General features: G+C 33.7%; 1 protein-coding gene and 1 long non-coding RNA gene across 3 annotated transcripts in view; one reads left to right on the plus strand and one right to left on the minus strand.

Moving 5' to 3' along the window:
* LOC127713858 (uncharacterized) overlaps positions 1–26,824 on the plus strand; it is a 66,899-nt gene that overhangs the window by 18,220 nt on the left and 21,855 nt on the right. Inside the window, exons 8-10 of one of the 2 annotated variants that reach the window (XM_052219828.1) lie at positions 14,045–14,113; positions 19,027–19,200; positions 21,160–21,672. In XM_052219828.1, the coding sequence (XP_052075788.1) occupies positions 14,045–14,113; positions 19,027–19,200; positions 21,160–21,164 (248 nt within the window). In that variant the 3' untranslated portion in view covers positions 21,165–21,672. Of the gene's footprint in view, positions 1–14,044; positions 14,114–19,026; positions 19,201–21,159; positions 21,673–26,824 lie in introns of those variants that run through there. The other variant, XM_052219827.1, reaches the window with a different exon arrangement.
* Positions 5,494–8,330, minus strand: LOC127713859 (uncharacterized). Its single transcript, XR_007987500.1, has 3 exons — positions 8,112–8,330; positions 7,259–7,422; positions 5,494–6,492 (listed from the first exon to the last, which is right to left on the minus strand). It is a non-coding gene; the product is annotated as an uncharacterized LOC127713859 (long non-coding RNA).

Below are 26,824 nucleotides of genomic sequence, written 5' to 3' on the forward strand. Positions count from 1 at the left end.
TCCGGCATTCTTATATAAGGTTTAATTATATACTAAATTTACACGTTTTCGTCCTGAATATGCATTTAAATTGCCGCTAGACGTCATCCATTACCATCATTTATGTTACCGTTACTATACAGTGAAGTGTTTTTCTTCTAATGGTTTATATTGCACGTTCTTTAATTTCCAACGATCGAAATTAAAGAAGGGCAGGTGATATTTTTATACCAAACACTTGTGTCTGTTTGGGTATCTTTGACGGGTAATGTTATTAAATTAAATCCGTATTTTTTAGTCATGGGGCGGGTTTTGAGGTTATTGTACTGTATAGGCATCTTTCTATTACAAAAAGACTGTATGTTGACTCTTAATGTTTTGATTTGTCTGTGTCGTTTGGTTCCTGTCAAATTAATGTATACCTTTATCTCCTTTTATTCAAAACCATAGGATTGACTTGGACATAGAAATATTGACTTCTCTAGACTTAATAATATCATAAGTAAGTCCATGCTCAATATGACCAAATTTCTGTAAGTATTGGGCGAAAATTGGGTTTGAACTTAGCCATATCGAGATACATGAACTTTTTTTTTTTTTGGTGAAAGTCCCGCTTTGTACCGACATCATACACAGAGCATGTTAAGTCCTGATTTGTGCCCATATCATACACAGAGCATGTGCAAGTCCCACTTTGCTCTGATAGCAGCGGCCAAACTGATTGTATTTGGTCAAATCTCGCGAGACTCACTTACGATATAATAATATCATAAGTAAGTCCATGCTCAATATGACCAAATTTCTGTAAGTATTGGGCGAAAATTGGGTTTCACAGCAGACCTCAATACTATAACGACAATATTCTTACAATTCCTAACTACAACCCTCAACATTCCCAATACTCACCCAAAACTTAAATATTGTCTTGTATAAATAAATACGTCAAATTCTTCAATGAATGAGTTATTTTCGAAACCATCAAAAATAATTGAAATATCACAAACGAAGCCAATCCAAGCAAACCACAGTTATGAAATCTCATACAGAAAACTGATCAAAGCAGGATATGCCGACTGCTCTTTCTTCCGTGGGCGCCTGGGTGGCCTAGTGGTTAAGGTAGTTAAGTTTACCTGTAAAATTACTGTACCATGTCACCTCTGCGTTGCGAGTTCGCACCTCGCTTTGTAAACAACAACAAAAAAGGTGCACTCGACTTGCAACCGTACGGGATAAAGTTTGTCAGTTACCTGCCGAAGATCGTAGTTTCCCTCCGGGTACTCCGGCTTCCTCCGCCACTAAAAATGACCGCAACGATATAGCTGAAATACTGCCGACAGTGGCGTTAAACCCCATTCAATCAATCATCTTTCGTGCACCTGAATTGACCTCTTGCTTTTATGTTTTTCTGACTTTCACGTTCTAAATCGTGAATTCTTCAATATACACATATAACCTATGACCTAACTGTAAAGTGTTAATATATTCGGATTAACTGTTGTTTGGGGACATCCAGAGTGTACTATCTGTTATGTGGTAGTTTCTGCTGCATTGACAATCAAATTGGAAGCTCTAGATGTATTTTATGTATAACATCGGGTGGTTAAGTAATGTCTTAGTGCCCTTGCCCTTTATCCGTTCATTTTCATCATCAGGAAATGTCCTTCAAATATCTACCCTAAGGCTTACGCAAATAAATATGAATTTTCACTTAATATGACATGTGTAATTTGTTGTCAACATGATTTCTAATTAGAATAGAAACACTTCCTCGAAACTCAATAAAACAAATTAAGTAAAAACGAATTAAAGAAAAGAAATATTTATTAAAGAAAAGTATATTCGATACAATCCTTACACGACAAATTCTCAATTTCAACATAGATAATACAGTCACACATAATATTCCTCAAAAATACAGGCAAGTCTTATTTAAACAAATTCTCAATTTCAAAATACATAAATAATGGCGATGCATAATATCCCTCAAAATGCAGGCAAGTCATATTCGACATACATAAATAGTAGTAATACATAAAGTCCCTCAAAAATACAAAATCAAATTTAACAATGCATTTAATAGTAACAAACTGTTACTCCAAAACACTTCAAATTGTCACTGAAAAGCACTGGAAAGTTTATTGACCTCACAATACGACTCAAAAATAGATCTACAAATATTAGATTCAGAAGCCCCCGTATTCGCCATGATGGAACTGACTGACCCTCGTCCTACCATACTGGACATTCTATTGTATCTTTGGTAAGAAGATGAGGAAGACCAACCTATATGCTGCATGACGTCATTTGCAGGCCCCCCTGACAATGCCAAAGTAATAGCACACGCTCCCCGAATTCCATGAGGGGTCTCGCCGTCGTAAATATCGAGTTTCTTTAAATATTTCTTCAAGCGATCATACATAGCATTGGAAGATACAGGATTGTCAGTAACCTCTTTTCTATTTTTACTCAAAGTACGGAATAAATAACCAAACCTTAAATCAACCCCAAGCGCCCTGGCACTTTTAACATACCTTTCCAGGGCTTCAACAGGACAAATCAAAGTATCATCAAATCTCAAGATGGAAAATTCATTCACCTTCCCCTTTCCAAGAGTTTTGCCTACAGTGTGTGAAAAAAGAAAACGATCACCTTTTGGTAATAACTTAACCTCTTGTGAAATACACAAACCCAAGTCATTCGCTCTATCTCCTGAAAAATATTGAACTTTGAAGAAAGCCTGATCCCTTAAAAATATGAATCTTTCGGATGGTTTCAAATCGGGATTCATCAACAAATCATCGATATGAACACTAATTGATCGGAGTTTGTCTAAAAACAGAGGCTTTGCTTGTTTTTGTACAACATGTGATTTTGACTGCTCAAACTGAATAGCATGCAAATATTTTTCTACTTCTGGACTACACACAGGATTACCAGTGTCAGTTATTGCATTCCACGCAGAACTCCGACCATTAGATTCAAATATAGCCTTTAATTGTCCTAGCATAGACTGAACAGTTCCCGCCGCCAACCTCAACGGACACTGACATGAATAAATACCTAACTTACCAAGAAATTCACAAGACAAGTCATGTACTTGAGTTTTTCCCTTTGAATCCTTCATGACCATAAATCGCCTAACATCTAAAGGGGAAGCAGACTTTATACATTTAACGGGTACACTTTCAGACAAAAACTTCTCAAACGCCTTTTCCAGCGAAAGCTTTTTCCTATTATAACTAGTATTTCCGACCAAATTGTCTAAATATCGCAGACGTCTTTCAACTGCACAATCACTTGTGCTTTCTTCAGAACTATCAATCATAACAGGTTTTTGTCCACATGACTGGCACAACTGATATCCAACATCATTTGCATAACCACACACTAAACACTGTTCTGCTGGAAGCCAAACTCGTGGTACAGCATTCTACAAAAAGGTTAAACTAAAAATGGAGTCGTGCGACAATTAAACGCCAAGGTAAACCATTAGTGTCTATCTTAAAACCTTTAGCAGATGGGTACAACAGAGCTTCAAGTTCATTTTGTCGAGCTAAAACATTCCATTCTGACACATGTTCCCAGAAAAAAGGCCACCAAACTGGTCTTGGGAACAATTCAGGAACCACAAATGTACAACTTCTGACCCCGATTTGAGCACAAAACTTCAAAACTGCAAAAATTAAACAAAAAGGGGGGAACACATAAGGGTTTTTCTCTAACTTCAATTCTTGAGAGAAAACATTTACACCATCTGAAAGAACTGTGGGGAATGGTGTAAAATGTTTTAACGGATTACCAATTTTATCAATCATAACATTGGAATCTAAAGCCATCAAATCTGTAGTGTGGGGACCAAACCTCTGTTCGACAAAGTTCCATTTCAGAGGAGACAACATAGCATCTGACAATCTTAACCTTCTGGACTCCCTGTCAGCAGGGTTTCTACTAGAATTAACATACACAAGACGTAGGTCCATATTAACCGTTTTTGAAAGAGTGAATATTTTCCGCAAAACTGCATTCAAAGAGGGGTCCCTACCACCTTGATTACTCCAAGCATTAACTACAGCAAGATTATCACAAAACGCGTCTACCCGAGCATTAACAATTTTCTCCTTAACAGAACAGAGAGAGTGGAGTAGGGCATTTGCCTCTTTAACATGGATAGGAGCGTTATCGTAGTCTTTCCAAAAATCACCAAATTCTACTGAAACCCCTTTGAAAATCATAAAGGCACCCCACTTAAAAAGCGACGAGTCAGTTGCTAAAATCAATTGTAAATGGGTTTCTAATCTCCAGGAGGCAGCTCACTCCCAGTTATCCAGAAAACGCCAATACTCTAACTCGTCCTTTAACTCTTTGTAAATGCAAATTTTTTTGCTATTTCTAGAAGCAAGGCTAATGGCCCTATTGATTTCCCTTGAAAACAATCTAGCAGAGGGGATAGCAAGAAAAAATGAAACACATTTTCCTGCAAAACGTTGCAGGGTTTTAATGCCCACTTCATTGCCATCAAGGATAGATTCCCTTAAAACTCTAAACGATTCTTTTTTCGGCCCCGACAAGATAAAGGCCAGTTCAGTTGAGTCACAAAACATTCCCAAGAATTTCAAACACCTGGTTGGTATAAAACAACACTTAGCCAAATTAATGAAATATCCCAATCTAACAAGAACCTGACATAGAATGTACAGACTTTTTTCTGCCATTTCTGCACGTCCCGATCCTATCTTCAAATTAGTACCTTTAAACTCACAAACTAACCTATCGTCTATATACAATAAAGAAGGTACACCAAGGGAGCGACAATAGCTGATTGGAACCAGACCGGTAGTGTGATAAATATAAGCACTGGCTTTGAAGCCGAATGGGAGGGAGTTGAAAACCAAGTACCAGCCTGCAAACTGGATTCCGAAATACTGTCTAGAATTAGGATTTAAAAGTATATGATCATAACCAGACAAGAGATGCCATGAACGAATCCTTCTCTAATAATCTAGGAACCTCTTTGAGAGTATCTAAAGAGAAAGGGAGATCCTTAATCCACAAGTTCAGGTATCTTTCATCATGGCACATACAGGGTTTTGATGGTTCAATGGTGATAGGTAAAACAAGTAAAGGGGGATCACATTCTCCAACTCTACCAAGTACAGTTAAAGATCCATTGGCTATTCTTTCTAATAAAGTGTCCGAGACAAATCCTTTACAACTAGCAGAGTTTTGAAAATATACAGGTTGAGGAAGGTTTGAATCATAACTATGCCCCTTAAAATTTCCCTTAAAATGTTTAAACATGGGCTGAATATCTACCCCGTTTTTAATCCAGTCCAAAATTTCATCAGGACAACCTATTTACTCCCATTGTTCTGAACAATACATCAAATTTCCTGCTTTGAAAAAATTAGGATCTAAAAAAGACAGATCCTCAAAATTAAAGTCACTACCATTTACAACCTCTTCAGCCTTAGGCAAACAAACAGAGGGTTGGGTGATCTCTCCTTAACAATTTACTGAAAGTATGTCACCTTGCTTTCTTAATTTAACTCGTGATGGATCGAAACCCGATTTTAACTCCCAATCTGGAATTTCTGGCTCAAACTTTTCTTTCTTAACCAAAGGTTCATGATCCCTGATATTCTGAAATTAACAAAAAATATCCTTTCACATCTAAAAAATGCTCAGTATTTACAAATTATTTTAAAGGAGAGACACTCAACCCTTACCCGCGTGAAAAATTTCACTGGAGATCGAAGCTCCTGGGAAGGGAAAGGTATAAAAAAAAAAAAAAATAAAATAAAATAAAATAACAAAGCAAAATACACAAAATACAAAAATACACAAAATACAAAAATACACAAAATTAATTATCTTTCTTCATTTTTGGACAATTGGCAATAAAATGTCCTGACTCCTTGCAAAAGTAGCAAACACCGTTAGAACCTCCCCTACCTCTACTTCCTTGCATTCTGGGAGGCCGAAAACCACCAGTATTAAAGTTTGGCCCCGGATAAAAATTTGGATATGGAAAACCAAAACCTGGATTTTGAAACCCATATCCAGGAAATGGAAATCCAGAAGCTGAAGCAGGTGGTGCATCTAATTTTTCCTGCCTCTCCTTTGACCCTGATGGTTCCTCGTATTTCTTAGATTTTGCCCAGTCTGAAATTAAGGAGGAAATCTTCTTGTCCTCCTGGGAACCAAACAATTTTAACACAAGCCCACAAAAATCAACATGATCTTCAAATTTTTAACACATGGCAAAGGATTTTGAAAATAATGAACAGTCTTTATGATTCGCTTTGTTAGCTGCATCAACCAACATTTCGATGGCCGCAAGCAATACTCCCGGTGTTGTAAGTTTTGGTCTTGCTGCCAATGTCCTAACATAAGATAGTGCTTCATCTACCTGTATATCTTTTGATTTGTTCTTTAATTCATCTAAATCCTGCCTCATGGCTTGCAGCTGCTGATTAGTACATGGTTCACCAGGGACAGCTTTAGTACCACTTCCTACAACAGCCAAACAAGAGGGAAATTAATATAACATCCTAACAATAGCTTACTCAAAATGTCAAATTAACAAATACAAGTAATATGACTACAAGACAATGCCTTGACCTCAATTACATACCTAAGCTGTAAACGGTAAGTGCGTAAAACCAAATAAAAATTATATACCCTTTTTGTTGTTTCAAATGCTAAACATATGGAAATTTAGAGAAAATCCGCAGCCTTTCCCCTTGTACTCTTTATGTTTGACAATTCTGTATAAATAGATTCATGCAAGTAGTGCTAACACTGATTTCCCTAAATGAAGTTTAAAATAACAAAAATAGTTAAATATAAATACAAATGTAGACCTATTCAAGTACACCTTCTAATGTGTGCTGATTATAAAGATTATAAAGGACTTTGTAAACAATAAACAGTCTATCACATCATGGACAGAGAAGTGAGTAATCTATGTTTAAAATGCTATAACGAGAATCTCTGTAAAGTCTGTATTCTGTAAAAATATAGGCTTGTTAGCCACAAAATCCACATTTTCTATTAAATGCAATGATGTTTCTGACAGAAATAATTATTATTGCTGTGAAGGACATTTCCCTTTAGAAATACACAGGTCTACATAAGGGTTCATAAACCTTAAGTTTCAAATTAAAGTGAGACTACCTTCACAAAAACACTTAATAAAAAGGCTAAATAAGGGCAGACAAACAACCTAACCTGCACAAAATTATTAACACGAATAAGGTAAAAAAGAAACATTCTATACCTTTAGCCGCTGGCGTTTCTGTTGGTGAAGTGTTTTGACTGCTCAACCTCTGACCTCTAGCCCCAAAGAATTGGCCAAAATGATGCTCTCATGCACAAGTAATCTCACATTCTCAATAGAATCATTCTTTCCACACAGAGTTGATACATCCTTAACTGATTCACCTGGATATAAATAAAATCATTGATCAATTAAACGCAACTGATAGAGTACTATGTGTAAAATCACGAACCGTGAAAACGAAAAAACTCATTGGCAACTCGTTTATATAATAACATCCAACAACAAGAATCAACTTAACATTTCAAAATTAAACTGTCACATATCTAAAACTGAAACATTATCAGCCAATGCGATAGCCAAATATCAAATTTTAAAGCTATATAAACTTTAAACTGTAGGTTTGAAAAAGTCTTAGAAAAACGTAATAAATTATGAGGCTGCATGGTAAAGGGTTATATACGTGCAAAATGTTCGGCCTTTTTAATTTTCCATGCTTTCGTGTTCTTCGTATTCTCGTGTTTGCATGTATACACGTGCTTCGTGCTTACTTTAATTTATTTTCCGTGCTTCATGCCCAGACATCTAATTTCTCGTGCATGACCTGTATTTCGTGTAAAAAACTAAACCGATGTAATAACATCGATTAAATTTCATCTGTATGCATTTACATAACAGACGCAATTAACAGTTTCTAAATGGACCTTGTGATAACTTCACGGATGGCTGACTATTAAATTTTATTACTTATCTTGTCCTTATTTCTCGTGCTTCGCGCTTCAACGTTTTGAGGTTTTTATTTTATGTGTTTCCGTTCTCAGACCCCCCTTTACCACCCTCAATTATTACTTACCCGTCAATTTCTCAAATTCCGCTATCAACGCAGCTTTAGAAAAACTCTCCAGGGGTTCGTCCTTCTTAAACCGGGACAACTCTACGACATCTACGTCAGCGTCTGCAGCTTTAACTCTCAATATTATAGGAATAAGACTTTTACCCACAAGGGAACAGTTAGGTTTTAACACCTGAGCCATATCTGAAAAAAAAAACAACATTAAAATAGCATTAAAAAATCGTGCAGTGCGGGCAGTCCTCGCCTAAAAGTAAGGATAAAAATTACCTAGACTTATGAACATTTTGATGGATATATTTCATAAAAATAAATGCATTCAAAGTCTTAAAATTGCTAACTGACCTAAGCAAAGCATTTTCCTTATTATTTTCATTACTTCGACAAAGATACAAAATACGGAAACTACTTATCCGAGATATATTAACCAAAGACCCGTAATTAACTAAATTTTAAACCAACGCAAAGAGAATAAAATTAAAAGTAAACAGTTACATTAACTATAAGTTCAGATAAGTCAGAAAAGTGGCAAGTCGAAAATAGTTACATCAAAACAAAATCAGCCTGCAATTGGCAGAATCTTGGCAGCCTCTTAATAAAACGCCGCAACCTTCTGAATAAAACGCCACAACCTTCTTAATAAAACGCCGCAACCTATGCAAACGCCACTTTAAACATGTACATGTATTTAGCTAAAACAAACTTCCCGACTTACAGGACATTTCCTCAACACGCGTCGCAACCAATGCAGACGCAAACTCCATTAAAGTATATTAATTACAAAACAGCTTCCAAATCTCCAGGCTGTTGTTAACAAAATATATTAAAAACATTCATTACATTTAACAAAGATTAAAAAACTTACTTCCACAGTAAGAAAATGCTCTACTTAAGAGAAGTCCAACCACGCTCTACTCAAGAGCAGTAAAAGTCCGTGCTTCACGCTTGATAGCAGCGGCCAAACTGATTGTATTTGGTCAAATCTCGCGAGACTCACTTACGATATCTCCGGTCCGACAATATACCCTTGCTAAAGGGGTGCGTCAGTTTGTCAGTTCGGATGTATAAACACGCAGCTTCGTCCGGTCGAAATAGAAATGTCGTATATCCGATGCATAGTGTAGTGATAGTTTCACGCTAACTATACGTTAAAAAAAATTTGAATAATTCTGAGGAGGAAATACGATCTACGCACAAGTCAAGTGACTGAAATCTCTTAACAACAACAAAGGTCAGCTAAATCTTCAAATAAGTCGATTGTAAATGAAAAAATCTTTAAATAACTAAACCGCTCAGTAAGACAATATCTAAAGATAAATTGTTGCCAACATTTTTTTTTATCCATTTTTGCTTTTATGACAACTATACCAGATATTAAAAAAAAATTGACACTTGTCACCTAGAAGAGACTGCCGTCGTTGTACGGTTCAATATATGAGTTATTGCCACTTACAGAAGATTTTTTTCTGTTCTTCTCCCCTCCTACTAGGCTGGATAGAATACAATGTACATTTGTAACCCCTGGTGTGGACTACGTTATTTAATGTTGAAAAAAATTAAATGCAAAGAGAAAAATGAGGAAAGAAATGCTAAAGATACGCTTAAAATATCAAATATGAATAAAAATCAAATAAATAAATACTGTTTGAGACAATAATCAAATGAAGACTAATGATTATACGTCACTTAATGCAGCTGATTAATTGCTTGCCTCCTTGATGTCCAGTGGCAAATATGTCATACATATGCACGACGAGATACAAAACGGATCGACCTGCAGCAAATTATAACAATTTTAGAGTGACACTTAAATAAGATAGAGCGTTGACTAGAGGTTAAATGTATATCGTACTAGAATAAAGGTGAACCATGATTAAAATCGTAAGTTAAGCTATTAGCACCCCCTCTCCCTCCCACCCCCCCCCCCCCCCCCCTTTCCTGTTTTCCCTCTTTTTTTTCTCATCGGTAGACGAATACCAAAAACAAAACGACACGAATATACAATCATTAACGACCACTATAAGTAAATGAGATATGGACTTATTTTGTAAATAAATTCCTATTGCAGCCAACATTTCCCGGTTTCGAACATGTTTGTATTCCCCTCAAAATACCGTCTGATTTTTGAACGGAGATATTAAATTAGTCAAAAAGCACTTTGACTCTCTGAAATTGTAAATTATGGTATTTCGCTGGTTGTTTTTATCAGATCCTATTTTGGACCCCCTGATTCTAATAGGACGTGCCAAATTAGTCATGCCCGATTAACTTTTAGTAAATAAACCCGCAACGTAAAGACCTACACTGGGTTAATAAGTTCGAGGTACAATAAGTAAACAAAAGAGATTCTTTATTAAATGAGATCGTCCCAGGTATCTTAGATAATTATTTTGCGTTGAATAACAATGAAAATTGCACGAACAGATTTGTAAGTTATAAAATTGCATTAGAGAACCAAAAAGACTTTCTATTAACAAAAAAAAAAAAAAATATAAGAAAATAATCTTGTATTGATACGTTTCACTGTTGTTTTTTTCTGAGATCGGTTTCCACCATAGAATCGATATTGATATAAATGTATCATACTCATAAGGAAGGGAATATTATTAGTTACATAGTGTGCTAGTGACCTAATACGATATATATGGGGTCAGTAGATTCCATATGAGTTGAAAGAGAACCATGTAACGAATTTATCTTACCGACTATCTTAACATGTGGTATTTAGACTAGTGGCCTATCAAAGTGATCAAGTCTTCAATGCCGTCAATATTAAGAACCTACTCCCATTGGTCTATACAAAAACAAATGCCAGCAATAACAACTTGTTAGCTTTAAATGTGTTTTATGAATTTATTTCAATCGTTCATCATCAATTTCTTCGTCTGTTGAAAATTTTTCCTCAACACCGTGTTGTTCTTATAAAGGGACGTAACACCACTACTAACCGTGTATTGAAATAAGCCCCGCCTACTAACCCAATATGGAACCCTACTAACCTAATATGACATATACACGGTGTCCACGCAGTTGCTTTTAACCAATCATATTCCTAGAAATGTAATGGAGGTAAGATAAATATGTATACGTTGGATGCAATAAAAAACCGCAAGTCGACCAGAAAGACAACATGGTGATTAACAAGTACGAAGAAAAGGAAAAAAAAAACAGTCCACAAAGCACAACACAGAAAATCAAATATTGAGCAACACAAAATTACCCCCCCCCCCCCCCCCCCCCGTGTTTGCAACAATAGTGACAACTATAATGTTACACACTGTCAGGTAAACATAGTTTGTTTAGTTATATTCGGTTATTTGGCATCACACATTTACCATGTTAACGGATCGGTAAGCGTTTCGTATTCCTACCCTATTATTACAAAATTCGTTAACCATCAAATTTAGAGTAGGCACTAAAATTTATTGTAGGCTGAAAGGATCAGAAGAAACACAGGTAGTTTTGTTTAGTCCTTATTGATGTCTGAGAAACATTTTAATCATAGACTTAACATAATTGTTGACAATGATGATTGAATGTAGGATTGCTATGTCTCACCTTTGCGACCTTTGTAGCAGACTATACAATAATCAGCTACACAGAAAGCTCATAATACACCCGTCTTGTGTATATTGAAATCGTAAGAGAATAAAGTTAAATATTTAGTATAAGGCATCTAATTGAAGTTGTGTTAAAATGGTTAAGTTACAAAATTGCATGAATATATATATCCTTTACGGAGCGAACATTTAACTCTAAAAATAGGTTGGGGACAATGATTTTTCTTTAAAAAAAAAACATTTGTTTCCCAATTCTGAGGAAATTGAAAAATTGACAAGGTAAATGGAAAATTTATTTTCTGAAGGAGATTGTTTTTCTCATTACATCTAATGTTAAGTTTTGAACAAGTTATAAGCAACAAAAACAATTAATGATTTGATGTTTGCATTGTACAATAGAAAGTTTCAAAAAGATACAAAAATCACCGTCAAAATAAAATATTCGTTCACTAAGCATATCAATATTGCATCAAATATTAAACTGTTAAACGTCTCATAATTCTGGAATAACATACCAGAAAATTTGCAAAATTAAAAGCAAGTCTGCATTCACCATTTCCAACAAAAGTTTACAATTTGTTGTAATTCAATCCAAGCATACTAGAGCTAAAGCTTGAATATGACCTTTTATTAATCTGGCGGATAGAGTCCAAAAAATCTGGAATATCAAATTAGAAACTTTTCAAATCAAATGATACTTTACTTTTAACACTTCTAACAATTATGGAAAGTTTCCTCAAAGCAAACATTTACTTAATTTCAGGTACAACATGTGACATATTTACTAAATTTGAAGTTAAAGTCCTCATAACTCTAGAGCACTAAAACAGAATGTTGTCGAAATAAAAAAGGCAGCTTCTTTTAATCTTTCCGAACAATTAAATTCAGTTTTGAGGACATATATTCAAGCACACTGTAGTTAGTGTGCGGTATTTTTCAACTGCATCAAATGCGACGATTAAATTACTGTAACTTTTTAGCGAAACAGAAAATAAATGAGATAAAAAAGGAGCTTCTTTTTTTTATCAATCCCTTTAATCTGACAGTTAAAATCCAGTAACCCCGTCACGATATAATCGAAAGATTTCAAAATAAAAAGTGGGTTTTGTTCTATCAATTCATAATGGTGTGTTAAATATTCATAAAATAATCTAAAACTATTAGAAACACAAAAATGAATACACTAAAACCACATTATTTGTTTTTTCCTGTTTTTTTTTACTCAAGTTTCATCTCAACCGGCCCTGACCAATAGTATAGGCTCTAACAACAGAGACTCCTTTGTCTTTAAAGAAAAGATCTGTAATTGTTTATCTCTACTTTTCGTTTCATGGTCATACATAATTTCGCAAATTCTACCTTTACTAACGTCAAAAGTTTCACACTAAACATGCTCAATAATAAAAAAAGAATTAATAGAAATATTTTTTTAAATGTAGAAAAAAAACTTTAAATCACAGTTTCAAAGAATACATAATGTCTGTTTGCAAACCACTCAAGATTCACCAACCAGCTTCGTAATCGATGTTAGTTAGTTAAACTGCCCTTGTATGTACCTGTATTTCTGCTCTGGTCAATACTGGGCGATTGAAACTTTTGATGTGGTCTTTACTATTAAATCTAATAAATTAACAGAGGGAATTTTATTTTTATTCCTTAGCATGAATTAAATTAAGAAATAAAAAAAAGCTGTCCTCAAAACGAGACGACGAAATGACAGATGTAAAATCATTCAAACGAGAAAACTAACGGCCTGATTTATATACATAACAATGAACGAAAAACAAATATGATATACAGCAGCAAACGACAACCATTGAATTACAGGCTTCTGGCTTGGGACAGGCACGTACAGAATGTGGCGGGGTTAAACATGTCTGCTGGCGACCCCCCCCCCCCCCTCTCTCTTTTACCTGGGACAGTGGTGTAACAGCACAATATAAGAACAAAATATAAAAATCAGTTGAAAAAGGCTGCACTCATCAGATCGATACAAAGCAGAAAAACAGTTAACAAAAACCCAGACCGGACGTGGCAGGGTATTTATACATCCCCACAAGAAAAAAAGCACTAAGTACAGGTCTCGGAGTTACTGACATCTAGCAAAAGTTTAAAACCAATAACGACTAATAAAAACATCATGTATCGAAGACTAAAATAACAATCAGTACACACCCAATATATCTGTTGAAAAGGGAATATTTATAGGCTAATCAAAAGCTGTTCTGTGTTCATGAAAACTTATAAATAAACACTACAGATAGTGCATTTCTTTAACCTAATCAGCCAATCAACGTTGCTCTTCCCACAGATATTTTACTTCATGTTTAAACTTCCAGCATGTCCAGAATGTATCTCTGTTTAAATTTTTTTCAGTTATTGCATTGGTTTTTAAGATTCTTGCTTCAAAGTATGTTGCGTTAAGAATAAAAACCCACGCAAAAGGTTAGTATCATTATTTAATGTAGAAATTAGAATAACACAAATACCAAACCATCTTGAGTTTTAAAGTTTCTGTTACCTGTTACTTACAGTATAGTCAATATCTACATTTATAAGTATATACTGCAAATTTCGTCTTTAGAATACTTGTAAGTGCGGATCATTGATAAAAGAGAGGAGCCGCTCACAAGACAACGTTAGGAGTGTGACTTGTTTCAGTTCTATGCATACACTATAAATGTAGCTCTGTAAAGGGGATGTTCTTTTGCCCGTCCCTATCCGCCTCTGATAGTCGTCAATTAGCAGAATTGGAACTACTATTTTATTAAGCCATGACAAAACTTTTGTGTTGGCACAGTGTCCCTGAATATAACATGTATAACATACACATACTGAAACGACTCTGTTTGTACAAACAGACGATGAATACAGATTCTCCTTCCGTATCATTCATCTTAAATACATTCCCATCCTTGTCACGTTGATACTAATACCCGTCTATTTCTTCTCATCCACGACGAAAGTCACAAAATATGAGACAAAGGGATAACAAACAGGTGGTTGCGGCGGCGATGCAAACCCTTTGTATAGAGCTTTATATTTCAGAAGATAGAAGACATTAGAGTTTCATACCTTGTTTTGATGCCTTATGTTACGAAGTTTCCGTTTGTCTTACCCTCATTTTGATGGTACAGCGACTGCTTGAAGTACAATTCTTTTTCTGTCATGTGAAATTCTCACTTATTTTGAGTAATAGGATACCTATATTCAATGTATGGGTTTCTGCCAATGTCTAAATGTCCACCAGACAGGGTTCATCTAACCACGACGAAATTTCATGAATCAGTGATTACTGTCATTTTTTTCCTGGTAAAGTTCGTTTCTCTATACTGCAAGCAATGGGTCAACTTTATTTGGTGTATAAAATGAGTGGAAGGTGTTAATTTGGCAGGGTTTATTTGACCTTGACATCGTTTTCATGGTTTATTGGTAAATGTTTGGTTTTTTTCCGTTTATCAGATACAGGAGTACTATAAGCGATTATATCATAGGTCAAATATATTTGGTGCATGGAATGATTGTACGTGTACGGTGTACTTATTTGTCCGTCAGGGTTAGACTGACTTTGACCTTATGTTTATGGTTCAGTTGTCAATGGTAAATTTACTTGGTTGTGTCCGTTTATTGGACGTTCTAAGCAATAAGACAACTTTATTTGGTTTATGAAATGTTGCATGGTGTTCGTGTTGGGGTTGTCTAGCAAGGTTCATCAGACCTTAACCTCATGTCTATTGGTCATTGGTTATTGTTCACTATCTTTATAAGTGTTTTGTTTGCAGCTACTATGAGGGTATAATTGTAAGGTTAAATGTTTTTATTTCATCTTGGCCATGATTGAGTGCACCCTTCTTCGACTTAAAATCTTGGTGTCCTTGTTAGGGAATAAGAAGAAGAGATATGAAGAGTTAATTCATGTCACTAAATCTATGCACGTTCTCCTCTTAACTAAAAGGAATAGAAAATCGCTTCAGAGCTATTTTAATCTAATGACACAGAACTGTAAAATAATAGCATTGAACAGCAGTTCACACCTCACTGCAGGTCAAAATGGTCCTAAGCATGGTTTGAGAGGAATTCATGAGATGTATGAAACGTTGTTGTGCATGTACATTGCAGCTGTGTATTGAAAACTGACACAAATACAACGACATCTGGCATATACTGTCATAATAAGTCCGTACATATAATTGTAATATACAGAAAAATAATTTAAAATGAGTATGATAGGGAAAAAGAAAATATATCTCAGATAAATTGGCAGGTATTAATGTTTGAGTTTTAAAAATAATTAGAATTTACTGCATAAGTGTCACAAGTTCGAAAAACTTATAGGCGAAAAAAGAAAACATGATATAAGTAAGCCATCGCAGTGCTGTAAAATATAAAACCAAATACATTCGCTTCAACTGCTGATTTTGAAAGGAAAATTATTGAACAAGCCTTGATAATTTTAAAGGCTTTGGTTTTTGTTTTTTTTTTTTTCTTTTTTAATATTTGTGAAATGTGAGTAGAACTCATTATTAATAAAATAAAAAGTTACTAAAAATACACGGGGATAATAAGAAAGTGCAGTCGGAGAAAGATATACGAAAACAATTACATATAGAAAAAAACATAATTAATAAAACACCAAATACAAAAAGTTAAGATTGACCAGCAAGAACGCAGCCAAAAGGAGTGTAAACTTAGGTGCTTTAGAAAGTTTGCAGAGCATTTTCAATCAGCAACACCAATGTCCTATTTTTGTTGATATCTTGTTACATCTAGCTATAGTCATCTATTAGACATTATTTTTTGACAGATTTGATTGCATTCTAACACTTAGATCATATATATATATATATATATACATAATGTTCATTCAATGCCGAGGCATATTCAGTACCTACAAGTACACAATACTTAATTGAAAGAGCTATTTTGAAACGAAAGTACGCAATATGCATGATAAAATGTATTACAAGAATTTCAAAGTACGACAAAGTAGATATAACAGTATATAAGAAAAAAATCCCCCACACTAAACATGAACTCTTGTTAAAAGCAAAAGGAATAAACTAATGGAAAACATCAGATTAACTCCGTTGCTTTTGAATGGGGAGCAGTTCCACTTCCATCCGTTACACAAAAATGCTATTCCTGTTGAAATCTAGTTACAAATAGTATGTGATTAGGCTTCATTCAATTGCAGAATCGGCTGCAATTAAACACAAAGATCATGCATATACAGTTTTCATATAACGTTTTGGCATATTCATTATCAACCCAAAATAACAAAGCGAACTATTTGCATAACAAAATTTATACGACAAATTTCAAGTAGATATAACACATTATAACAAAAGAATTTTTCCCACTTAGACATAAATCTCGGTAAAAAGCAGTACAATCAAACTTACAGAAAATCTAGGATAAACTCCGGTGCTCTGGGAGGGTAAGCTCTTCTTTTACAACTTGTGACACCTGTTGTGTTACTAATGACGAGTACAAATTCGTTGATACTTCATTAACGAGTAATGTAGATGAGATTGTGGCTAAAACAAATGGTGGCGATCTGTTAAACATATATTTCAAAACAGTTAAACAAATCATGATGGCGATCGTAAACCATCAAACATATGACTTGAATACTACCAAATTAAATAAGAACCACTAATTTAGAATCTCCGTTCTCAGCAGCAACCCTCAGTCTAGAATGTCTTTTTATATGTGATACTTGTATTTATTGACATTTGTATTTATATTACTTTAAAGGTAATATAATTGGTCATCATGTGTATTTGGTTTTTTTGGGGTTTTTTTTCGGCTGATACCACATTTAGTTTATTTTTTTAACATGACTCGCATGGATATAACTGGATTTCGTCAAAACCAATTTCTTTGTAGCTACGTTTTTCTATTATTTTGTCCTTGTCCTGGTGATTAAGTTAAGTGCTAGCATGCAACTTTGTCCTTGCAGAACTTGTTAACGTATAAATACAATGAACTTTTTAAAATCCCATAACAACTAATGGACAAATATAACGATCGTAGATGAGTCCTTAAATGGGTAACCCTGGCTTTTATTTGTTTTTTTGTTGTTGTTTTTTTTTGTTTTTTTTTGTTTTGTTGTTGTTGTTGTTTCTATTTTTGGGGTAGCTTCTTTGTTTATAAAGCAATATTGTTTAGTTTGATAATGTTAACATTCTAAAAAAATGGTACTAGCACATGGAATTTCTCTAAGCTAAAACCCCAAAAAATACAAAGCCAAGGATGTATAAACTTAAATGCATGAGAAGATTATTACAAAAGGGACATCAATAAAACGCAAAACCCATATAGGGGTAAATTTGCCCGAGTTGTAAGTTAATTTCAAACTCTATCTACGGCTAGTAACTGGAAGAGAACTGATCAAAATATTTGCAATAAAGCAAAACATATGAGCTCTGTAGTATGTTTTTAGGTAGTCAGTTTGAGACTAAACTAAGGGTGGACTGATACATGTAGACAGTATAGACTCGAATTTGAATGGTTGGAAATAAACTCTGTCATGTATTAATGTGAGGTAAAAGTACTGAAAAATAATTTTAAAGGTTTTTGCTACATTCTTGTACTACGAAGCACGATTACAGTCTAGTTATTTACATTTCAATTATGTTCAATTTCCTGCTTAAAAACTCTTACAACAGTTATATCTTTCTTATCTTATTTCTTATTCGTATCTTTTTCGCTAAACTAAGAACCATTTGATTATATGTTATTAAAAAAGTTTAGTTACAAGGAACATTATAAATTCTGGTGATAGCAGTTTACGAGAAAAATGTAAACGTCTGGTTAGCTAGATTGTTTGTTATTTAGTTAGTTATTTCGTTATTCATTTAGTTAGTTAGGTAGTATAGTTAGTTAGTTAGTTAGTTAGTTAGGTAGGTATTTAGTTTTGTTTGTTTGTTTGTTCGTTTGTTCTTTCGTACATTCGTTAGTTAGTTAGTTAGTTAGTTAATTAATTAAGTTAGTTTAATTAGTTAGTTTAATCAGTTAAGTTAGTTAGTTAGTTTGTTTGTTTGTTTGTTTGTTTGTTTGTTCGTGATATTTTGTATCGTTAATTAGTCGGGTAACATTGTAAGTTTTCACCTTTTTTTTAATTACAAGTTTTGTATTTGCAAGATCGACTAACCACTGACATGTTTTTAGTGGCCTTTGGGCAATTCAATCAATCTGTACATGCTGTATATTTTAACCCAGATTACTTTATCTTTTGTTAAAACAAATATTTATTTTACTTTTCATTTTGTTAAAGAAGAAATACAAGTCCAAACATATAGAATTATTGTAATCGCAGAATTAGTTGAATACCTATAAAATGTTGTATTTTACAGATTTAGCAAATATAACGCTAATACATATTGACGAAAACAATCAGGATAACATTCCAACTGTTACATGTAGTTTAAGCAAAACAAGTCATGAGTTTATAAGAATAAATGATGCTGTAACAGACGAAGAACATATATTCAACAGATTCAGAAAGCTGGAATATGATAACTTACAAGGTACAGATATATATTATATAAAAAAAAAATATTTAGTTTTACACTAATCTATGAAAATTAGTTTACCCAAAATACATTATACTCTTACTTTTGGGGTATCAATGGCCAAATTGTCTAAATAGTGCATCTACAGTTTCACTTTACTGTATGTGTGTTCGACTCCTGTCTTTATTGACCGCATGTTAAGTGTGTCAAGTGTTATTTCTATTTGTAAAGTATAATGCGTTCCCTTATTGTCTTCATAGAGATTTCCAATAAAATGACATACGTATGTAACTCGACGTACGGACCTCATGGGACTGGCTATTGCCAACCATTTAACTTGATTAAATAGGTCGCTCAAGTTTAAACAAATCATTCCATGACTTTTAAAATCACACAATGGAATTTTCGTCCATATAAAATAATTTTCTCAATGACGTAAAGTGATAGAAAACGTGTATTTTTATTTATCACGTGGTTTTCCAAATTCACGCCTTTATTTTCCCTGACATAAGAGCACGTATAAACACACATATCCCATACCTATCATACGTACGATTTGAGTTATCTTTCATGGTTTTGATTATGACAATTTTTTGTCTATATACATTGCAGATGAACGCCCTATTATACCTTTCTACATTATTTATCTATCTTGTTATTATACATGTATTTGTTGCGGGGAAAATATTTAGAAGGATATTTTTCTTACAATTTCAGAAATATCGAAACCAGATTTTGTCAGAATCTGTCTCCTTATAAACTTTGAAAATTGAGATAAAACTATCGCTTCCACTTAATTTCAAAACAAATGTATTTTTTATTTTTTTCAAAATATTTTGATAAATAAATCCCTATATATGTTGTTTTTAGAATTAATTTGTGTTTCAAATTGATTAGGGATTGTTCTGTATTAATTTGTTTAACGGGAATGCTATCGGAGACTATACATAAGATATTTCCAGGCATTTTTATTTAACCCTTTGAAGTAAATCTACTTATAGTATTTTATTTATTTTATTAAATTATAAATGTGGGTAATTTTTACTGAATAAATCATCAAGGAACGACCATCTAACTTCAAAAGGGGGGGGGGGGGGGGGGTTGGTTATGTTTTTTTTTTCTTTCTAAAAAACAATATTCTGATCCCCTATTTGATGAAGATAAAAATATTCTGGTCAAGCAGATGACAAAAAGTATATTATGAATCCAGATTTTCCCCAAACCTTATAGTGATAAAAAAGAAATTTTGAATGATAGCGTTGAAAATTGAATAAAAATTTCTGACTCAGACAAAAAAACATTACCCCCCTTTGTTTGAAGTTAAATAGATGCTCCCTTAACGGAAATGTGTAAGGTTAGAAACATCGAACAACATAAGACAACAAGATTTCGTTGCCAGATGCGGATTCAGGATTTTGAAAGGGGGGAATATAGCAACGTTAGAAGTGGAAAAACAAAAAATACAAGCATTAATAGAACATGTTCTTGGATTAATTTGCACTTCTCATACGTGCAAATTAGAACCACACTTTTTTGAACGGTAGAATCAACAAATTTGGCAATAATGTACCCCTGGGGATAGGTAACACAATACAAAAAAAATTTGGTGTGGCTCGCCTGGTTCGGCAACTGGAGTGAAAACAGTGACAAAATCCTGTAGGATATTATTTTATCCCATAAGATTTTTTAAAATCCTACAGGATTTTGAGAAATCCTATAGGATAAAGTCATAATCCCGTAGGATATTTCTAATATCCTATGGGATATTTAAATCCTCTCGGATTTATTTATCCTATAGGAAAATTTATCTCCTATGGGATAAAAATTAATATCCTACGGGATTTAAAGTGCTGTAGGATTTTCAAAAAAAGTGTTAAATCCGATGGGATTTTTTTTATCCTATAGGATTATCATGAACGACTTTTTCTTAAAAACATATGTCCCTTAGGATTATATTTTCCTCCTATTCTGCAGGGTAACATGAACGGACAGACATACAGGGATTTGGTGCTTAGAAACATTGTAGTCCCTCATTTTGATAATCCTCCACTTGCTTCAAGACCCTTGTGCATGTACGACAATGCTAGACCACACAGGGTAAGGATTGTAACCGAGTACAAAGAGTACAAAGAGCAAGAAGCCATTGACAATATCTTTTGGCCTTCCATGTCTCCAGACATGAACCCTATCGAACATGTCTGGGATACCATTGGCAGAAATCTCAATCGTAGAGATCCACCTTTGCAAAATCTTAGCGATTTAAGAAGCGCAATTGTTGCTGAATGGAATAAATTTGCTCAACTAAAGTTCAGAAGGCTTGTACAGAGTATGAGACTCCGTGTTATGGAACTGTACCGGAAGAGAGGGTGTTACACATCCTATTGACTCAAATATTGACATTAAATTTGCCGAAACATATCAAAGAATATTTGTAGAGACTTTTAATGATATTGGGTGATTAATTGTTGTAAAAAAATAAAATCACAGTGAAACCTAAATTCCGTTTATGATTTGTGTAATTTTCACTATTTCTATGAACGCAAATTTCAAATGCATAGAACCTGCATACGTGAACAAACTTAAGTCTGCGGTTTGTTTATGGTATATTTTAGCAAAATTGCTACATGAATATTTTCTCTTTTTCGAGGATTAACTGATTTTTTTAAATGAAAAAGATTTCGATGCAATAAAAATAGGTGGTGCTTAACTTTTGGCGGACTGTATATTTACAAGACCGTCATTTTTTACAGGAACTTATTTTAAATTCTACCCAAAATTATTTTGTCTGACTAAATATCTTAAAAAAAAAAGAACGACTCCGTAAAGCAGTGTGAAGCATTAAGAACAAAGTTTTTGCACTAAGGTCACTTGAATGGTGAGCACAAATAACGCGTGGATAAAAGAAGATATAAGCATATAAACAATAAATATGAAATTTAGTATCAATAGATATTTTGATTTTGAAGTTAAATGACTTTTTAATCAGCGCGTGCCAAGCGGCACGTGACACACGATAAAGTACACATTCCAAATCTTCGTGTTCAATGAATCTTATCTGGGACTATTATACTCAGACAACGTCATGGCTTAAAAGAAAAAGACAAACAGACAAACAATAGTACACAAAACGCAACATAGAAAAATAAAGAATAAGCAACACGAACCCCACCAAAAACTAGGGGTGCTCTCAGGTGCTCCGGAAGGGTAAGCAGATCCCGCTCCACATATATAATATATCTCATTCTATTCAAAATTGAAATAAATTCTCAAATATTTAGATTGAATATGGAAATAATTTAAAAGTTATGGGTCATACAGCAACTGACGTCTTATATGACATGCACGAACTATATATTTTGCTAATTTGTTAATTCGACAGTCAATATATAGAGGGCAGTCAAAGATGAAATGGAGCTCAATTCAGTTTTTTTTCAACTGTTACAAAATATCATAGACTTTTATGTAGAGTTACGTTTGAATACCCTCTTGTCTAAATAGGGCTATGTATGACCGCTCAAGTTTACTCAACGTAATTATCATTTTCTAAGACAGCTTTCTATTATATGTTCATAGTGTTAAAACTACCTGTATCTTTGCAAATAGGCATGCATGATGAGTGGAGCCCTTTTCAACATATTTTTATAGTTTGTTCTTAGGTTAAACTGTATTTTACCGATAAATGGATGCAGTTTAAATTAACATTATTATGAAAAGTATAAAGTCAAAAGTTTGTCAAACCTTTTGTGGAATTTGTGAAGCTTTTTATGACAAATAGAGTATTTTTTTAATTTTCGTTTGACCTTATCCATAATTTTATTTTATAAACCAAATACAAAACACGTGAAAAAAAACCAACTAGAACATGCTGAAATAACATACGTGCGTAATAAACTGTTCCTGGTTGAATGATAATGAATTTCAATCGATTACACAGGCGGCAATCAATATTGAATGTGGCACGTGTCGATAAACCATTAAATAAATTCGTAATTTTTAAAGATGTAATTATAATATGTTGAATTATTTATTTTAAAATAGTCTATTTCTATATTTCATGTCCTTTGTGCCAATTATATAATATCATCTGGTCCCTTGTATTTGCGTCCCATTTGATATATTTTTTCATCAGAATCTTTCAACAATTTCGATCACAATGATGAAACTTTAAAACGTTTAAAAATATTTTCACGAGTCAAACAGGTGCTTTCTTTATCATGTTCGACGCATGCGGGAACGTATTCTTAAAAATAGAATAAACACTAAAAAGTAAAATACGAAATCATTTAGTATAAAATTAAACGAGAGACTTTATTTCTTACCGTGAGCAACTTAATTTAAAAATTGATAATTTCCCGCCTTTTTGTTAAACACCAATCTGTATATGAATTTGGATTCATTCTAAATTTGTTATCCTCTTGTCACTTCCTGATTTCATTTCGTTTAAAAATCGAAAGTAAACGTAATCTATTCTTGATGAATTTAAATATACTGTCATTTTACTGAATCGTTCCAAGTTTATTAAAATGAATTCCATATATCGATTTAATCGGGATACTGGTTATACAGAGATATAATAGTTGTTACAATTTCATAAAGAGAGCAACTTTTTAACTTCAAAGATAGGGAGGGGATCATGATTTTTGTCTGATAGAGATTATTTTAGTTTTTTAATGCTATAGATCAGACTATTTTTCAAAATTTATCACTATAAGTTATGGGAAAAATCTGAATTCAGAATATTTTTTTTCACCTCCTGGCCACAATATTTGTTGCATTAAATTGGGGATCAGAATGTATTTTTTAGGAAGAAAACAAAACCCCATCCCGTTCCCTTTGAAGTTAAATAGTCGTTCCTTTATGCTGTGATTCCTGGATTCACTTTTGTTGATCAGGAATGTCCCCTGAAAATAACTAAGGTGAAGTGAAATTGTGAACTAGATTTCCGGATCCTTGTTCTTATCTTCATATTTAAGCATCACACCATGCAACAACTGCCTACATAGCTAGTAATATACGTCCCTGGTTCTTTACTGTTGCCCCAAATAATGTTCAGTGATTTCCACCTCAGTTAAAGTGACTTAAGCCCTCAAACTCCTAGCTGAAACCATAGGTACTTGGGGACAGGACATTTTTTTTGGCCCTGAGGCTCCCCCTTTTTTTCCAAAATCCGCATATTTTTTTGTTTTCTATTAATTTCAATTCATTTTGCGTTTTTCTGTATTATAAGAACATAAATATACTACAAATAACTTGTATTTGCTATTTACTATCAATTCCAATTTTAATTTCCACAGTGGTCTCTATATATACATATCTGTGACTAAGATATGTCCTAAAACAGCTTTGTGAAACTGGGGCCTGGTATTGCATGTCTGTATTTAAAGTGCAATCATTTAAAGTCTTAGGTTAGGACATCCTAGCTAAGATAATCCTAAGATAGCTTCGATGTGCATGCTGAGACATCTCTTAAGTCGGTCCTAACTTTATCGTAATATCTGTCCTTAGAAATTCTTAGGACATCGATAAACAGGCCCTTGGTCTTTAATCGTATTTTAACATAATTATAAGCGCGCCGATGATTAATTTTGATAACTAATTACCATCCGATAGTAAGAAAATTAGCTTGGCATCCTGACCGAATATAATTCTTCGTCTATTGTCGAGCAGTGAGCCAGGGCTGATATGCATAAAACGGGTACGTCTAAACACTGCTCATGACCTCCTGAGTGCACTCAGGACATACAAAGTGCACTCATGACTCTTTAAAGTCATCGTATATGCACACAGGAAGAATGTATATATTCGTTGCACGCTGTTTATTGCAGTGGTAAATTTTGGTAGATTTTGAAAACGAACTTAAATAGATATTTATTATTTTTATAAAATAATGAGGGCACGTGTCACTGATTACACAACTACTCAGCCGTGAATAATCCAATTAACAACATTGATTGGATTATCTTTATTGCTTATGAATATCATGTTATAAGAACAGTGTTTTGATAAAATTTAATTATGCGATATTTTAAAGTTGTTTCGGAATTGATTTCTGTAATTAAATTTACTTCATGTGTAGTGAATTTTACGATAATGGAGAAAAAAAATCAAAAGTCCCATTCAATGTATTTTAATACAGTTTATGTGTAATGAGGACAGCTAAATTAAATTTGTTATTGTACGTTCTGCAGTTCTTAAGTAAAAGAAATTGTTTTATAGTTTGTCTATTACAAGTTCGTTTTTGTTTTTCTTTGTGAATATTTTTCCTCTCTCCAACATCAACTAAATAAACGAATATCATATTTTATGTAATATAATCATACAAAGGCAGACAAGTGTTTTTTTGTTTTGTTTTAATATCTAAAGTCTAATATCTTGGCAGAGTACGTGTTTTCAGCCTTGGTTTCTTTCTTTGGTTTGGCTAATGGACAAGTTTCTGGGGTTTTTGTAACTCAAAATCTGTACATGAGGACTTAGTCGTTGTTAGAGAGGACGGAGTAGCATTCAACAGTCTGCAAAATAGTCGTTCTCGCTGTTCTTGATTCTTGCAAACCTTATTGTGAAATAACATGTTTTCTGTAAGACCAAAAAGTTCATAATTTCCCATGAGCTCGATGTAAAACCACATCTTACTACTTGAAATTGTAAAGAAAAAATACCCTAATATGTTAAATGACGGGAGCTCAATGTACGCTAGCATTAATTTAGCCCGTTTGTGAAAGGGGTCTTGATCGGGACAGAAAACTGAAAGAAAAACGGAGACAAATTCATTTTTCAGAATTTATTTTCACATTGAAATTCGTTCAGGCTTGTTTTACTGGACAAGAACGATTTAAATGAGAAATAAAATTTTACTATATGAGTTAGATTATTTGAAAATCGTATTTTGATAAGTGCGGCAACAAATACAGATAAGAACGGGCTTGATACAAAACCAAATATCGCTTTATGAAAATGCTGGTGACAAATTCCTTCTTCAGATTTTATTTTGTATTTAATTGAAGCCGGAGTGAATTATTTAAAGTTAATACATTGAACTCTTAAGACAGTGGTAAACCAAATAGAACTTTGTATTGTTTGGTGCGTTCTCCGTAAGAAATCTGTTTGAGGATACGAGTTTGATAATGAAAACAGGTACATTCTTGTGACAGTGACAACGTCAAGAGAAGTGGTGTTGGTTGCTAGAGTTATTTTCATGTCGTATTTTTGCTTGTGTTGTTCAAAAGACATACGATAAGTTGTGTTTTTAAAGACGCAACAAAAAACACAAATGAAAATAATTATATACAGAAAAAAAGTTTGTTGTTTTATTCATATGCAATTACAAATATTATCGCTTACTAGAAGATGCCTGAGAAATCGCGGTGCCATTGGGCAAGCGATGAAACAAAGAGTGTGGACACAGTAATATGGTGGACACAGTAAGGATTTTGACACGGTTAATGCATTTAATTCTATTTCTTTAAAGAGATGAAAATGAGGAACATAATGCAAAAGACCCCATTCTTCTCGGTTGGAAAATAAAAGTATTTAATAGCCTAAGAAAAGTGTGGCAAAGTGTGATTTTCAGTACTTTTTTACGCTTTAAACTCAACAACCGTATGAGCTACGTAAAGGGATCAAAATTTGGATTTCGCGGACA

This window comes from Mytilus californianus, unplaced genomic scaffold (assembly GCF_021869535.1).
Source record: "Mytilus californianus isolate M0D057914Y unplaced genomic scaffold, xbMytCali1.0.p SCAF_82, whole genome shotgun sequence".
NCBI classification, from domain to species: domain Eukaryota; kingdom Metazoa; phylum Mollusca; class Bivalvia; order Mytilida; family Mytilidae; genus Mytilus; species Mytilus californianus.